Source organism: Leucopleurus acutus (assembly GCF_964270905.1).
Source record: "Leucopleurus acutus genome assembly, chromosome: 17".
NCBI lineage: Eukaryota > Metazoa > Chordata > Mammalia > Artiodactyla > Delphinidae > Leucopleurus > Leucopleurus acutus.
The window spans coordinates 29,474,879-29,492,703 of record NC_139159.1 but is presented as its reverse complement, the minus strand read 5'-3'; the positions used below and the strand labels follow the sequence as shown (position 1 = coordinate 29,492,703).

General features: G+C 35.1%; 1 protein-coding gene and 1 pseudogene across 4 annotated transcripts in view; both read left to right on the top strand.

The window, feature by feature from the left end:
* The window catches only part of RMDN1 (regulator of microtubule dynamics 1), a 38,046-nt gene that overhangs the window by 14,596 nt on the left and 5,625 nt on the right, over positions 1 to 17,825 (top strand). For all 3 annotated transcript variants that reach the window (XM_082858560.1, XM_082858562.1, XM_082858561.1), the window contains exons 2-6: positions 267 to 384; positions 5,599 to 5,695; positions 7,323 to 7,482; positions 13,134 to 13,223; positions 17,185 to 17,240. In XM_082858560.1, coding sequence (XP_082714686.1) covers positions 267 to 384; positions 5,599 to 5,695; positions 7,323 to 7,482; positions 13,134 to 13,223; positions 17,185 to 17,240 — 521 coding nt within the window. The remainder of the gene's footprint in view (positions 1 to 266; positions 385 to 5,598; positions 5,696 to 7,322; positions 7,483 to 13,133; positions 13,224 to 17,184; positions 17,241 to 17,825) is intronic.
* On the top strand, positions 2,762 to 4,586 carry LOC309974367 (L-lactate dehydrogenase A-like 6A; annotated as a pseudogene). The gene is made up of 2 exons: positions 2,762 to 3,519; positions 3,621 to 4,586. The product of its transcript is annotated as an L-lactate dehydrogenase A-like 6A (transcript).

Genomic DNA, 17,825 nt, shown 5'->3' with positions numbered 1-17,825 from the left:
ACTTATCAGCATAACTGTGATTGTTACATAAGCTACCAGTATCAGCTGTTGTTAAGAATCTTTTCTTAGCAGGATATGCTCTCCCTATGAAGTAATTATGTGAAATAGTTTCACTGAAGAATTTGACAAAGTAAATTTTTGAGCTTCCAATACTCTTAGGATTGATTGTGTTGGGGGTAGGAGAAAATTGATGTAATCTTTGCTTGGGATAGCAGTTTCTTCAAATTTTCTAAGTTTGTTAACCCTGACCATAATTCTTTCCATAGGTGATGGGAAACCCAGGAGCTTTTAAAAGAAGTCTTTTATTCTCTGCCTTGTCTTATTTGGGTTTTGAAACTTATCAAGTCATTTCCCAGGCTGCTGTGGTTCATGCCACAGCCAAAGGTAAGCCTAAGGTAAACATCAGGAACACTTAGAGTTGTTTGTGTTTGTTATATTTTGTTAATAACTTATTATTATTATTATTTTTGCGGTACGCGGGTGTCTCACTGCTGTGGCCTCTCCTGTTGCGGAGCACAGGCTCCGGACGCGCAGACTCAGTGGCCATGGCTCACGGGCCCAGCCACTCCGCGGCATGTGGGATCCTCCCAGACCGGGGCACGAACCCGTGTCCCCTGCATCGGCAGGCGGACTCTCAACCACTGCACCACCAGGGAAGCCCTATAACTTATTATTTTTGAATAGATAATGCAGCTAACATGTTAGAGGCTAGATTATTTTCTGCTTTTCTCTACTTGTCTCTACTTGTCTATATGTCTCTATTGTGGACAGACATATATATATATACATATGTATATGTATATATATCAGACTGACAACTAGAGAAAAGCAGAAAATAATCTAGCCTCTAATATGTTAGTTGCATTATCTATTCAAATATATAAAATGTCTTCCGGCAGCTAGAGCTCCTTCAGTGAGAAATACTCAGTACTTTATAGTTTTATAGGACCCTTGGGCTAAGAATGTTTTTTACATTTTTAAAGGGTGGAGGGGTTGTGGGACTGGGGGGGAAGAATATACCACAGAGACCATATCTGGCCCACAAAGAATATTTGCTCTTAAAATATTTACTCTCTGGATCTTTATAGAAAAAGTTTGCCAACCTCTATTTTTTTAAATATTTATTTATTATGTATTTATTTGGCTGTGCCTACTTTTTAATGATACAATGATTCTTTTGTTTCCTTAATGCCGAGGTGTTAATTCTTCTTGATGTAGTTAAGAAAAGTCCAATTACTTTGAAATAAAAACATTTTATTTATAAACAGAATGCAATTTGGTACTAAATATCAAGTAACTGGCTGAAAAATAGAAAAATTCCATCAAATTTTTTATTTTTTAATTTAGAAAACTATAGATATATAAACATAAAATAAGACTTGCCATATTTAAAAAATTAAATTTAGTTAAACCAGTTGTGTATGTAGACAGAGCCAAAATTCAGTCTATTAGAGAAAAACTTTTTTTTTTTTTTTTGCGGTACGTAGGCCTCTCACTGTTGTGGCCTCTCCCATTGCGGAGCACAGGCTCCGGAAGCGCAGGGTCAGCGGCCATGGCTCACGGGCCCAGCCGCTCTGCGGCATGTGGGATCTTCCCGGACCGGGGCACGAACCCATGTCCCCTGCATCAGCAGGTGGACTTTTAACCACTGCGCCACCAGGGAAGCCCCAAGAAAAACTTTTAATTTATGAGTTAATAAGCCTTTTTGTTTTTCACAGTCCTCACTTTTTAACTATCAAGAAGGTACTTGGGAAAGAAGAGACTTGATTTTGAATAGATGTTCTTATTAAAGTTCTAGTAGATGAAGAATTTGAGAATAGCTAAAGAGTACTAGTTATTTGTTGATTTCATTTGCCCATGACTATTCTTATATTTTTAAAAAAGCAGATGCTTGAATTGCTACGTTTTTGTTTTATCTTTTCTTTCGTTTAATGTATCATTTATTTTCATGAAAGACAAAGTAGAGGACTTGGTTTTATCACTGGCTTAATGACATATTTTGGCAAATACTTAAAACTCAGCTTTTTAAAGCTCCCTAGACTTTTCATCATAACTTTAACTCTCACAGCAACCTTGTAAAGTAGTTAGGAGGAGCCATATTTTCACATTACAATATTAATTTTTTTTAAAGCATCCTTGAGAGATGTGCCCAGTGGTTGCACTTTTAAGATTTTTCTGTGTGTGTGCCCCATTATATTAATTTTTGAAAAGGAGCTCAAAAAGTTAAACTTCTTCAAAGTACCAGAGCAGAAACCTTACCTATTTCTTTTCATGTCTATCACACTTAGTTTCAGTGAGCTTTAGCACCATTACAGAAATGAGTGCAAAGTTTTAGGGCTTCCCTAGGGAACAAAATATGGCACTTTGAAAGGCAAAGTCAAAATTATTTATAGCCTTAATGATCATAGTTGGTTTTTTCAGAAGTGTCCTAATGCCAGAAAATTACTGCATATTTGGTAAGGTGCTAGGCCCCTGTGAGGCCTGCATGATCTGGGCTGTGGCCTTGCACAGACACAGTAGTAGAGGGTAAGGGGGAGTGTCAAACGGTCAACTGTTTCCTGACTTTGTACTTCAAGGTACTTTGATGTGGCTTTCCTCCATTTTCTTCTTCCACCTCTTGAGTGAATGGCCATGAACTGGGCTACAGGAGTCCTGTGGATCACCAAATGGGTAGGCCCCCTTGCCCAGAGATTGCTCTGTGTCCTAGCCAGACTCACACATCCTGCTGAGCAATGGCTGACCCTTCACTCCCGTTTCCAAGATGGCTACTGTCAAGTGTGAACTTATTAAGAATTTCACTTCAGAGGAAACCATTCATCACAATAAGATCTCCATTATAGGAACTGGATTAGTTGTCATGGCCTGTGCTAATAGCATCTTATTAAAAGGCTTGAGTGATGAACTTGCCTTTGTGGATGTTGATGAAGGCAAACTGAAGGGTGAGACACTGGCTCTTCAACATGGCAGCCCTTTCATGAAAATGCCAAATATTGTTTCCAGCAAAGATTACCTTGTCACTGCAAACTCCAACCTAGTGATTATCACAGCAGGTGCATACCCAAGAAAAAGAGAAACACACTTTGATGTAGTCAAGTAAAATGTGCCCATCTTTAACATAATGATTTCTTGTATTACCCAGTGTAGTCCTGGCTGCAAACTGATATTTGCTTCCAATCCAGTGGGTATCTTAATTACGTAGCTTGGAAGTTGAGTGCCTTTCCCAAAAACCATGTTACTGGAACAACATGGTTTTTGGGAAGTGGCTGTAATCTGAAGTCTACCCATATCCATTTCTTCATTGGGCAAAGGCTTGCTATCCACTGTGAAAGCTGTTGTAGATGGATCTATAACCATTGGTAAACATGGAAACTTAAGTGTACCTGTGTGGAGTGGAGTTAACATTGCCGTGTCCCTCTGAAGGATCTAAACTCAGATATAGGAACAGATAAAGATCCTGAACAGTGGAAAAATGTCCACAAAGAAGTGATTACCTATGGCTATGAAATGGTTAAAAGGAAAGTTTATATATATATATATATATATATATATTTTATATATATATATAAATATATATATATTTATTTATATATATATATATAAATATTTATATATATATATTAATTGGCCTAACTTTAGCTGATTTAACAGAAAGCATTTTTAAGAGTCTCAGGAGAGTTTCCACCGTAAGTAAGGACCTCTATGGAATAAATGAAGTGTTCCTTAGTGTTCCTTGTATTCTGGGAGAGAATGGTATTGCACACCTTACAAAGATAAAGCTGACCTCTGAAGAGGAGGCCCGTTTGAAAAAGAGTGCAGAAAAACTTTGGGAAATTCAGAAGGAGCTCATGCTTTAAAGTTGTTAAAGCTACCATTCTGAAGTTACTGAAGAGATAGTAGTTATAGGATTGTATAACAAACTTGAATAAACCTGAATGCGTAAAAGTTGGAAAAAGGAAATGGGGTATAGTGACTCCCCTGTTTATTTAGCCCTCCAGCTTTTTATTTAGCATCCAGATGGTGGATGATACTTACATTTTTTTGTTTTTACTATTCCTATTCCTAAGTAAGTGTATCTGACTTTGTTTCCATTGTCATACCAGCTGTGACTTGCTTCTTCGCTTCCTGCTTCTGCTTATAAGGACTCTTGTGATTATACTGGACCCACCTGGCTAAGATAATTTACTATTTTAAGGTTAGCTAATTAGCAACCTTAATTCCATCTACAAGCTTAATTCCCCTTTGCCCTAGTAACCTGTACATTTTCACAGGTCCAGGGGTTGAGATATGGACTTGTCTGGGGCCATTATTTTGCCAACCACAAATATCGGCTAAGAATGCTGAGACTATTTACTTCCTACTACTTACTCTTTAAGAATCTTTGGCTTTTTATAACCCAAATATGGAAAATCAGCCACTGATAAAAATATAGAATAGAATGAAAGCAAACTTAAGAAAATTAACCGGCCATGAGAATATTACTAAACTATAGCACCTAACCAGACTGAAGTAGGATTATAGAGGAAAAAAAATCTTTATTTTAGGGTTTCTTTGCTGTTGTCATTTAATTTTTCTTAAATTAGTATAATTACATGATGATTTTAACTTAAAAAATACTTCAGTTTACATAGTTGTGTCATATATTTATGAGGTTATTTTTGCTGGTCTAGATTTTAATTTTTCATAAACTTAAAAAAAATTTTAGTGCACATGTAACATATAATATTGTACACCAACTATACTTCAATGAAAAAAAAATTTTTTAGCCCCATACACTATGATTAAAGCATACTAAGATAAATAATAAAGTAACTTTACTGAACATATTGGAATGTTGGCTTATACCTAAGACTAAGTAATACAGCACCCTTATAGAAGACAAAATTAAATGTGTATGTTCATTAGTAATAATTGGAATATCTGAAATTCAGACTAACTGGGTTTTTTAGTAACTAGTTAACTTTTTTAGAACATTACACTGTCTATAAGTTTTATGGTTTTTGTTGTAATATCTAAACTCATTAATGAGTTGGTTGGAGCATAGTGCCTCTAATTTAAATTTCAGATCCTCTGTGTAGTTAACTTCATCTAAATTTTTTGATGACAGATTTGACTCTTTTTCCATAATAATGTCTGTATAAGTTAGATCATAAAAAGAATCTAGTAAAACGGTGTGTTGCATTCCACTCAAATTAATAATTTTCCGTGCTGTAAGTGGATATCATATCATTTTCTGCAGTGGATTTTTACTTCACAGCGGCAACAATAACAAAGGCTTTGTGTGGAGGGTAAGGGTACTATAAATTCCTCACAGAAAATTACTTTTTTCATTTTTTAAAATGTGTCATATTAAATTAGTACCAGAATAAGTTTTCTAATTTTTTATTTTCCAAGGTTTTAATAAACCACTTATTATGTGTGATAGCTTCATACTTATTTCTACTATACTTACATCTCAGTTGTTCATAATTTCTGATCTTTCTTTATAGGTGATTTCTGTATCTAATTTCTTTTGCTTCTATATAAAAGTGTTCATGTTTCTTAGAATTATTGCCATCTGGCTTGGGAAGACCTACTTTATTGAGCCTTTTTCTTTTATAGTCTTCAGAGTTGAAGAAATCCTTGAACAAGCAGACTACCTATATGAAAGTGGAGAAACAGAAAAACTTTACCAGTTGCTATCCCAGTACAAGGAAAGGTGGGCTATGTATGATAGGCCTGGGTTTGCGGTTTCCTGAAATTTTTTGTTATTTAACAATTAAAATATTCTTGGTGCTTGGAATTTTTATAGTTTTTACAAGTTTTTACTTCAAAATAATACTTCTTAGAGTTTAATTTATAGTATGATTTTTTTCTTAATGTTAAGTGACTCAAAAGTGCTACATATATCTCATTGATTCAGAAAAGGTGGTTCTGCCTATTCTAGTTGAATGTTGAAATTTTTTTTCATTTTGCTATTTTGCTTTGAATACAAGGTAGTCATTGAATAGATGTTTATCTTATCTATATTGTATATTTCTCATTTATTCTAAATTAATTTCATATTGGTTTAAGATTTGAATGAGCTAGGATGATTTTTTTGTCACCATTGAATGATATCTGTGTTATCACTGTGAAGCACAGTCTCATAGAGGAACTAAAAATACCTCCTTTTTCTATTTTTAGTATTAGCTTACATGCTTAGTCTGGTGTATTAATGTGACCCATTTTTGGGGGAAGGATGGAGAAGGAGGGAGACTCAGCCCAATAAAATAAGTCAAATCAGGCTAGATGGCATTTCCAGATCACTGATTTACCTCATCTCCTGAACTAAAAATATTGAGTCATTTTCAACTACCTTTCTTATATCCCCCAAACCAGTTTTCCCCCCAAGACCCATCAATTTTACCTCCTAAATATCTATAGGATCCAACTTTCCTTCTCCATTGTCCCCTGAGTAACTTGAGGTGGTTAGCTTGGCATTTTATAGTCATTTTAGTAATTACTTGAAAAGTAAGCTACAAGGTAGTTATTCCATATTCATTGAATTATAGATATACTATTGCTACCTTTAGTTTCATTCAACTTTATGTGAATAGTATTTTTGTTAAGAAATGTATAATGTAGTAGGCTTAAAGACAAACATTTAATAAAAAGGAATTTAAGGTTAGTTTTTAAAGAAATATTCCTAACTTTTAACCTTGGTTTCTGTTTTATTTATTAGCCATTTCAAGTCTTATATAACTATATTTAAGTGGCAGTTTTTCAAGGAGTCCAAAGCTGTAAATATTTCATGCATCATGGCATGGATGATACATTCAAAGTTAAGATTTATTTTGAGATTACATTATATTTAATCATTCATTCATTCACAGATATTTATCGTATATTTTTTGTGTGCCAGGTACTGTATTTGGAGCTGTGGATACAGCATTTTGTTTATAGAGCATGATCTTGTCTATAAATTTATGTATTTTATAGTACTGTCTGAACCAGTTAGCTGTCTGAAGCACAGTGCCACTGAAGTCAAGCTTTAAGTTATATGTTGAATTTTGTAGGGAAAGTGTTCAGAGAATTCAAATACAGATATTTTCTAAGGAAGTTAGTATTTTAGATATTATAAGTTAATGTTTATGTATAATATTGGATATTTTATAGGAAATTTTGTCAAATACAGTTTTTGTATGGTAGAAAATAATAAATTTAACATGAAAAATGGATTTTGATATCATATTGCTCGCTGTATCCTCACTGACCTGAAAGACTGTATGTATTCATTAGTGATATGACCTTTAACAATTTTAAAATTGAGCTAAAATGGTTGTTTTATAATTATTTCAAATCAGTGAAGATGCAGAGTTACTGTGGCGTTTGGCACGGGCATCACGTGATATAGCTCAACTCAGTGGAACCTCAGAAGAGGAGAAAAAGCTCTTGGTGTATGAAGCCCTAGAGTATGCAAAAAGGGCACTAGAAAAAAATGAATCAAGTTTTGCAGCTCATAAGGTGAGGTGCTTACAGTACTGTAACTGTTACCATGTACTGAGAGCGACATTGGTCTGTACTTATCTATTGTCTCTAATTTACATAGGAAAGAAATAGTTCTCTTTTAAAGAAGTAGGGAAGAGGTTTATTTTTATAACATTTTTTTAAAAAAGAAGTAGTTCTTTGCATTCTTGAACATTTATTCTAAGTTCATTAGTATGTTTGATAAATTACTTTTGTGAAGGCTTATTTTTAAACCAAAGTGTTAGTAGTTTCATGAATTACCTCTGTCTTTATTTCTAGTAGTACAAACACTGGACAAACGTTTTCTCTTTTTCCTCACATTATATTTGTTTTATGTGGAGGTAGGAGTATAGCAGCTGGACAGCTGAGATCTAGTATAACTTTTTACATGTAACTCCACTAGCTTCTGGATTTCCTGACTGGTTTAGAATGTTATTCAGTGGATACTGTGGGGAGACTAGGGGACATTATTGGTATTTTGGATTAGGACATCACTTTATCATAGTAGACTGTCCTCAGTGGAGCCCCCAAGTCATTGTGACAACCAAATTCTGTCTCCATGCATTTCCAGATGCTCCCTTTAGGGGATGGTTCTGTCTCCCCCCCACCCCCCACTTCCACCACTACTTGTTCATATTAAGGATTAAACATACAGACCCTTTAAATTTGCTGAGACTTGTTTTATGGCCCAGAATATGGTCCATATTTGTAAATGTTCTTTTTGCACATGAAAAGAATATTTATTCAGCTGTTGTCATTCAGGTCAAGTTGGTTGATAGTGATAGTGGTGTTTGAATCTTCTATATCCTTACTGATTTTCTGTCTACTTCTATAAATTATTCACAGAGGGATGCTGAAATCTCCAAGTATAATTGTAAATTTATCTGTTTCTATTTGCAGTTTTCTTAGTTTTTGCACCATGTATTTTAAAGTGCTGTTATTAGGACTATAAACATTTAGCATTGTTATATTTTCTTGATGTGTTGACCTCTTTATCATTGTAAAATGATCTTCTTTATCTCTAGAAATATTCTTGGTTTTATAGTCTACCTTGTCTGATATTAATGTAACCACTCTTGTTTTCTTTTGATTGTTAGCATGTTACATCCTTTTCTGTCCTTCTACTTTTATTTGTGCCTTTATATTTAACATATACTTCTTGTAAGGAGATGCTAATTCTTTCTTTTATTTTTACTTGTTTTATATTCTTCACATTATATAAAATTCACCATTGCAATGTATACACTTCAGTGGTTTGTAGCATATTTTACTATGTTGTTCAACCTTCACCACTATCTAATTCCGGAACATGTCAATTACCCCCAAACAAACCCCATATCTATAACTAGTTAGTCCCAGTTGTCTCCTGCTCCTGTCCCCTGGCAAGCACTGAGCTACTTTCTGTCTCTTTTAATTTGCCTATTCTGAACATTTCATGTAAATGAAATCATACAGTATGTGGCCTTTGTGTGTCTGGCTTCTTTCACTTAGCCATGGATGAACAACGTTCATCCATGCTGAGTATATGACAGTACTTCATTCCTTTTTATGGCTGAATGATACTCCATTGTATGGAAATACCATTTTTGTTTATTCATTTATCAGCTGATGGGCATTTGGGTTGTTCCCACTTTTTGGCTATTATGAATAATGCTACTATAAATAATTCCATACAAGTTTTTGTGTGAACACCTGCTTTTATTTATTTTTTTAATTGAGGTAAATTCACATAACATAAAAGTAACCATTTTATACATTTCACATTCTTATACCATTGGCATTTATACATTTACAGTGTTATGCAATAGTTACCTCTCTCTAGTTCCAAAACATTTTCATCACCTCAAAAGGAAACCCTCTACCCATTAAACAGTCACTCTCTATTCCCTCTTATTCCCAGCTCCTGACAACCACTAATCTGCTTTCTGTCCCTATGGCTTTGGCTTTACCTACTCTGGATATTTCATAGAAGTGGAATCATACAATATGGGATAATTTGTGTCTGACATCTTTAACTTGTTTTTGAAGTCCATTCACCTTGCAGCATTTATCAGTACTTTATTCTTTTTTATGGATGAATAATATTTCATTGTATACCACATTTTGTTTATCCATTCATTAGTTGATGGACATTTATTTCCACATTTGGCTATTGCTTATAGTGTAGCTATCAACATTTGTGCACAAGTATTTGTTTAAATATCTGTTTTAAATTATTTTGAGTATATACCTAGTAGTGGAATTACTGGTTCATGTGGTCATTCTATGTAATTCTTTTTGAGGAACTGTCAAATTATTTTCCAAAGTAGCTGTACCATTTTACATTGCCACGACCAGTGTATGAGGGTTCCAGTTTTTCCACATCCTTGCCAACACTTGTTATTGTCCATTTTAAAAAATTATAGCCATCTTAGCAGATGTGAAGTGGTATCTCATCATGGTTTTGATTTGCATTTTCCTAATGAATAGTGATATTGAACATCTTTTCATATACTTATCGGACGTTTGTATATATTCCTTGGAGAAAATGTCTATTTAAATTCTTTGCCCATTTTTATTTATTTATTTTTTTGTGGTACGCGGGCTTCTCACTGTTGTGGCCTCTCCTGTTGCGGAGCACAGGCTCCGGACGCGCAGGCTCAGTGGCCATGGCTCATGGGCCTAGCCACTCCGCAGCATGTGGGATCTTCCCAGACCAGGGCACGAACCTGTGTCCCCTGCATCGGCAGGCGGACTCTCAACCACTGCGCCACCAGGGAAGCCCTTTGCCATTTTTAAACTTGTCTTTTTATTGTTGAATTGTAAGAGAATATTTTCTGTATACTAGTCCCTTGTTAGATATATGACTTGCAAATATTTTCTCCCATCCTGTGGCTTGTCTTTTCACTTTCTTAATAGTGTTCTTTGCAAAAGGTTTTAATTTTGATAAGGTCCAATATATTTATTGTTCTTTGATTGCTTGTGCTTTTGATGTCATAGCTAAAAAACTTGCCCAATCCAGTGTTACAGACGTTTTCACCTATGTTTCTTTCTAAGAGTTTTATATTTTTTAGTTCTTACATTTAGGTCTTTGGTACATTTGGACTTAACTTTTATGCATGGTGAGAGGTAGGAGTCCAAATTCATTCTTTGGCATGTATATATCCAGTTGTCCTACTACCATATGTTGAAAAGATTATTCTTTCTCCACTGAACGGTCTTGGCATCCTTGATGAAAATCAGTTCAACATAAATGTATGGGGGTTTTTTTTGTTGTTTTTTTTGTTTTTTTTTTGCGGTACGCGGGCCTCTCACCGCTGTGGCCTCTCCCGTTGCGGAGCACAGGCTCCGGACGCGCAGGCTCAGCGGCCATGGCTCACGGGCCCAGCCGCTCTGTGGCACGTGGGATTCTCCCGGACCAGGGCACAATCCCGTGTCCCCTGCATCGGCAGGCGGACCCTCAACCACTGCGCCACCAGGGAAGCCCTGTATGGGTATATTTTTGAGCTCTCAGTTCTATTCCATTGGTCAGTGTGTATCCTTTTGCTAGTACCACAATGTCTTGATTACTATTGCTTGGTAGTAAGTTTTGAAACAAGGAAGTGTGAGTCCTCCAACTTTGTTCTTCTTTTGTTTTGACTTTCTTTGACTATTCTCAGTCCCTTGAATTTCCGTATGAACTTTAGGATCAGCTTGTAAAGTTCTGCAAAGATGCCAGTTGGATTTTTCAAAGAGATTTCATTGAATTTTAGATCAATCTGGGGACTATCACCATCTTAACGATATCTTCCAATCCATGAACTTATGCATTCTTTCCCTTTGTTTAGGTCTTTTTCCTTCATCAGTGTAATTTTTCAGCGTCAAGGAACTGTCAAAGAGGATCTTCAAAGCAGCAGGAAAGAAGGCAGGACTAGAGTAGCATTTAATTTGGAGGGCTTTGTTGTTGTTGTTGTTTTCCTTACAACTGATATTCCTAGATCTTTGTGAGCTCTTGATTTCCAAACCTTTTGGGTGGTTCTTTTCTCAGCCTTGGATAGTCCCTTCATATGCAAGTGATGATCTTTACTCAGCTGAAAAGGGTGACCCTCTGCAGTTCTTCATCTGGAGTTCTAGCTCCGGTCAGCTGTTTCTTCTACAGTAGTCTGCTCTGTGAACTCCAGACACCTGGGCTTCCCCAGACTCCCAGTTCCATCTCTTCAAAGCAGAGACACTGCTTGGCCTATTTTGCCTCCCTGGGCTTCAACCTAGAAATTTCTCCAGGGCAGCCATAGGGCTCATCTCATTTGTTTCTCGTCTGTGAGATGTCACTGTGTCTGATGTGTATAATATCTTGAGAGTCTTTATTTCTTATATTTTGTCTGCTTATTTTAGCCTTTCAGGCAAGAAGGTAGGTATAGTATCTATTACCCCTTCTTGGCTAGATTATCTGTTATAAAAGAAAAGTTTTCTTTAAAAATAATGTAAACTTATTACAGAAAATAGACATTTTGGAAATTGAAAAAAGTACCAATATGGAAATAAAAATCACCCATGATCACAGCTCCTACCATCAGCTCTTGCTAGTATGATCATTAATTAACAGTCCTATGTAGTAACTAAATGCCAATCTAAGCAGAATGTTTAGGATTCATCCATAAGTTTGTGTTTGCTTTGATATAGATGATAGTTAAATGCATAAGAGAAGGTGATTTTATCTAGAGCCCTGATAAGTGGGAAGAGATCAGAGCACCAAATTTGAAACCCTGTATGACACCTCTAGTCATCTGAATTTGGGCAGCTGGGTGACTGTCAATGGAGATTAAATGAGCATAGTCAGTGTGGGTTTTAAATTATACTCTTTTATTTTCAATAAAAATATCAAGATACAAAAGATTTCGGTGGAGAATAGATTTAAATAGAAGTTTAAGTATTAACGTTTTTATGGTTAGAATTATTAAAATTTCACAGATATAAGCACAAACAAGAAGAAATGGTGCGTGTTTATAAGAAACTATTGTATCTCACAGAACCCAAAGCAAGATGCATTTAGGCTTCAGGAGAAACTGGATCAATTGCTCTGAGGCTTCATTGTCTTTCCTCTTTGCTGTTATCTGCAAATCTTTTTTTACTTTAGTTTTTTTCTCATCCTCAGTTTTGTGACTTTCCATAGCATCTGGGTTTATGAAGCTTGGATATTTTGGTTTTGGTTCTTAGGGAAGAAACTCAGATTATCTCAGTTTGGGTCTGTATCCAGCTATGGGTATGGGGACAAGGTCACAATTGACAAATGTGGCTGTTATTACTATAACAATGCAGGTGTGGGAGAAGCAGCAGCTCCAATAAAATAGGATAAGAAAATAAAATGATAATTATTAAATTGCACATTTCTCTAAATTTATATTCATACCATAAATATGAATTGTTATCTCCCCATTGTGTTGGTAACTTTCTTAGAGATTCACTACCCTCTGCCTTGTATTATAGTTCTCTAAAAACATGTCCAAGTTCCTTGAGAGCCATGTCTACTTTTTCTTGTATATTCCAGTATATTTAATACAATTTTTGTCCTCTGCTTTTTGTTAAATGACTACTGAGGAATAAATATCAATAGTTACTCAGTTTTACCTTGTATTGAATGGAATACTATTGAGTATTATTATTCTTACTCCTTTTTTTCCTTCTATTTTTAGTGGTATGCAATCTGTATTAGCGATGTTGGAGATTATGAAGGAATCAGGGCTAAAATTGCAGATGCCTACAAGATCAAGGAGCATTTTGAGGTACTGATGAACTTTAAAAGTCATTAGTTTTCTGAATTGATTTCTGTTTCACTTATCTCTTGCTGTATAGCAAACCACCTAAAACTTAGTGGCCTAAAACAATGACTATTTATTTCTCACAGTTCTGTGGATTAACTGTGCACAGTGGTGCTTCTGTTCTGCTTGTTGTGGCTGAGGTCATTTAGAGGGCTACATTCACTTGGACCCTCAGCTGGGACGGGAATATAGAAGATGCACTCTCATCTACAACAGTTTCTCTCTACTTTTCTTCTCATCATTTAGTAGTGTAGCCCAAGCTTCTTTATAGCATGGTAGCTGGCTTCCAAGAGTGAGCATTCCAAGGGAAAATTTCCATTGTGCAAACTTTTATCAAGCATGTTTGCATCACGCTTGGTAATAACCTGTTGACCTAAACAAGTAACGTGACCAAGACTAGAGAATGTGGGAGAGGCTTATACAAAGTCCTGAGTGCCAGGAGGTATAGTCTCATCTAACAATCTAATATAATTGACATACCACTCCCAAAGGTAATAGTAGTGTATATGATTATGATCTCTGTGTGTGTTTTAATATTTCCCCCAAAGTTAATTTACTTATTTATAGTAAGCTCTTCCTTAGGTGCCAGAAATTCTCCAGGAGTTTGTATATTTCATGATGTGCATACACACTATTCCATTGTCCAAAAACAAACAACAAGAAAACTGCAGCTAAAAAACTGCAGTGTCTTTCTTTCTTTCTTTCTTTCTTTCTTTCTTTCTTTCCTTTCTTCCTTCCTTCCTTCCTTCCTTTCTTTCTTTCTTTCTTTCTTTCTTTCTTTCTTTCTTTCCTTTCTTTCTTTCTCTCTTTCTCTCTCTCTCCCTCTCTCCTCTCTCTCTCTCTCTCTCTCTCTCTCTCTCTCTCTCTCTCTCTCTCTCCCCCCCCCCCTCTCCCCCTCTCTCTCTCTCTCTTTCATTTTTGGCTGGGTTGGGTCTTTGTTGCCATGCACAGGGTTTCTCTAGTTGCAGCAAGTGGGGGCTACTCTTTGTTGCGGTGTGTGGGTTTCTTATTGTGGTAGCTTCTCTTTGTTGTGGAGCACGGGCTGTAGGTACACAGGCTTCAGTAGTTGTGGCACATGGGCTCAGTAGTTGTGGCTAGCGGGCTCTAGAGCGCAGGCTCAGTAGTTGGGGCGCATGGGCTTAGTTGCTCCGCGGCATGTGGCATCTTCCCGGACCACGGCTCGAACCCGTGTCCCCCGCATTGGCATTTGGATTCTTAACCATTGCACCACCAGGGAAGTCCCTGTCTTTTGATATTATAGACCATCTCAAAAACACACAGGAAGAGAAAGTGATGAAAACAAACATATTTATCATTATAATCTCAATTCCTAGTTAATGTAATGACTAGTGGAAAAGAACATTGGACTAGGAGTCAGGAGACCTAGCTTCTTATTTGGGCATCAGTAGTGTATATATATACATAAACACACAAACACACATATATACGTATATATTGATACACATACATATATATTTCAATTTAATAACATACATTTTTCACGTTTTAAGACCTTTGAAATCAGATTGCATTATATATAATCAGTGGTATCTTATAATTGGCAGTGCTTTTTTCTTAGTGGTATATAAAATAATGATGTGTCATAACGTTTATGGTATCTTAGATTCAGTGAAATATAGTAATTTACTTAGTGTCATTAGATAAATCATTTAAATTACTTGTACCTTGGGATGTAGAAATACCTGACAGATAACTTCCAATGTGAATAATGAAATGCTGCAGAAAATATATAATGTATACTTTAAAGAAACAGTGAAGGCTATAGATTATTTAAAAATAACTAATGTTTTTCATAAGTTTTCAAATGAGTATGTGTTATTTAAAAATGACAGTGTTAAGTATTTACATGCTAAAAGATCATTTATACTACTTCTATTCAGATTCCATTATTACATCTAAAGTCATAAGGAATTATTATCTTTGCATTGTTTTTGAAGATGTTTAAACTAATGGCAGAAAGAATTACAAAAGAAAAGGTTTGCTTGAGAGTAGCCCCTCTCAATCCATCCCAAGAGAAAATTAAACTGTAATGCCCCAAGGCATCGATTGTATATGATGAATTAACTTCTCTTCCTTGCATCAAAATGGACTAGCTCTGTACCATTCTTGGTAGAATGGAAAATGTAGTTACTCATATAATTTTTTGTAGGGCTTAATTTTCTAGTGGAACGCTGATTGGGAAAGGTTGCTTTGAATATAAGTTGTATATACTTTAAAATATATTTTGCCATGTAAATCATATCTATAGAAAAGTAAAAATTAGGTCAGTGCTGATTCTTACCCATATTGTTGATAACAGGATTTCTGCTAAGTCATACTTGATTAGCCTTATTTTAGCTATTATCTCTTCCGTTACTAACATTATGATCAGTGGTGGTAATAAAGAGTCTGAAACTTATGAAAGGTAAAAATAATGATGATCCTGATGATAGAAAATATTACTGTGTTAAGCACCTCCTGTTACTTGTTCATTTAATTTTCACCACAACCCTATAAGGTAGGTGTACTGCTTTCTTGATCCTATGCAAGAGCAAACTCAGGCATGGAAAGAATATAGAACTTGCCAAGATCAAAAAGTAAGAAGTCATTGAGCTGTGATTTAAACCTTGGTGGTCTGGCTTCAGAACCACTCTGGTAACCAGTACAGATATTTGAAAATGTGTATCTCACACATTATCAACTGAAAGTGAAAATATGTGTCTATAGAAAAGCATAAGCTAGGGAGTCCTAATTTTTTTAAAACTTTCTTTATCATTAGTAGGATTAACATTAATCTATGAGATTTCCTGAGTGGTTTTCAACAAAATAATGTAAAAGGAGGAGTAATTTCTTTAAAGTTATTCTGTAGTTTATGCTTTACATTAGTTCACATAGTACTTTCACATAGTAAATAGAAATTAGGGAGACTTTTATCAATATATTTTATATTATACATAATTAATAAATTCTGTGAACAAGTAGTATTTATTTTTCCTTTGTTAAGTGTAGATGGAGAAGTTAAACAAAATTTGCACATAGGAAGAGACTTTCTAAAATTATTTTGTATTTTGTTCTTTTAACAAAGAATACTTTTACTCAATAGTGATACAGGATTTGCCAAAAAGGAACTTTATTTATTTTTCCTTTAATCTAGAAGAAATATTGAGAGCTATAGATTATTAGTTTTCAAAATTAGATTTGTTTACAGATTTTGTATTTTCTTCATCTTGATAAATCCTATCATTTTCTGAATCTTTTTTTTATTTTTTAAAAATTTTATTTATTTTATTACTTTTGGCTGTGCTGGGTCTTTGTTGCTGCACACGGGCTTTCTCTAGTTGTGGTGAACGGGGTGCTACTCTTCGTTGCAGTGCACGGGCTTCTCATTGCGGTGGCTTCTCTTGTTGCAGAGCATAGGCTCTAGGCACGTGGGCTCAGTAGTTGTGATGCATGGGCTCAGTAGTTGTGGCGCATGGGCTTAGTTGCTCCGGCGGCATGTAGGATCTTCCTGGACCAGGGATTGAACCTGTGTCGCCTGCATTGGCAGGCAGAATCTTAACCACTGGACCACCAGGGAAGTCCCTCTGAATCTTATAAAATAGTAACCTTAGTATAAGGCATTGATAGTGTACTGAAATAAATTTAATTAAAAAATTAGGAGGGATGCAAGAGGGAGGGGTTGGGGGATATATGTATACATATATGGTTCACTTTGTTATACAACAGAAACTAACACAACACTGTAAAGCAATTATACTCCAATAAAGGTGTTAAAAAAAATTAGGAAAAAAGTTGCTGTTGATTATCAGAAAAATTGAAATGCAGAGTTGCAATTGTTTTTAATCATGGTTTCTTCAGCAAACATAGTAAAGTACTTATTGGTGTTTAGGAAACAAATATGATTCATTTTCTCATTTCTTGTTAGAAAGCAATTGAACTCAACCCTAAAGATGCTACCGCAATTCACCTTATGGGTATTTGGTAAGAAAATTTCTTTAAATATTTCAGTGGTTTTTAGTATGATCTTATTTTGTAGTATGTATACATATCTTGTTTGGTAGTATATAAAAAAGCAAAATATAAAATGTTTAAAAATATTATTTGGCAGTCAAGAGTGTTTAATCCATTATATTAACTAGCAGTTGTACTGGTTATTTAGTGTTTAGTATTTAGAAAATAACTAAATTTGATTGTGATCTTGTTAAACATTGTTATTCAGATCATTTAGAAACGTACTAAGACTAAAAAGGCATTGAAACTTTTCATTAGACCTTTAAATTCCTTTTTTTGGGAAAGACTATTCTTATTTACCAGACTAAATGGAATTGGATTAATCTAACTATAGTAATACACTAGGATGCCCTAAGAGGGTCTTGGTATCTTCAAGGTGTGTCAAATACAGTCTGATTCATCTGAGGTATAATATAATCTGACTTTCAGTATCTTTCCATTTTTATGTAAGCTTTGTTCAGAGCACATCATTATTTTGCTGGTATGAGCGTAAACCAATGTGTTAAATGCTTACTGTTTTGAGAGTCTTTCTTGAGACAGGTTTGCCACTGTTTT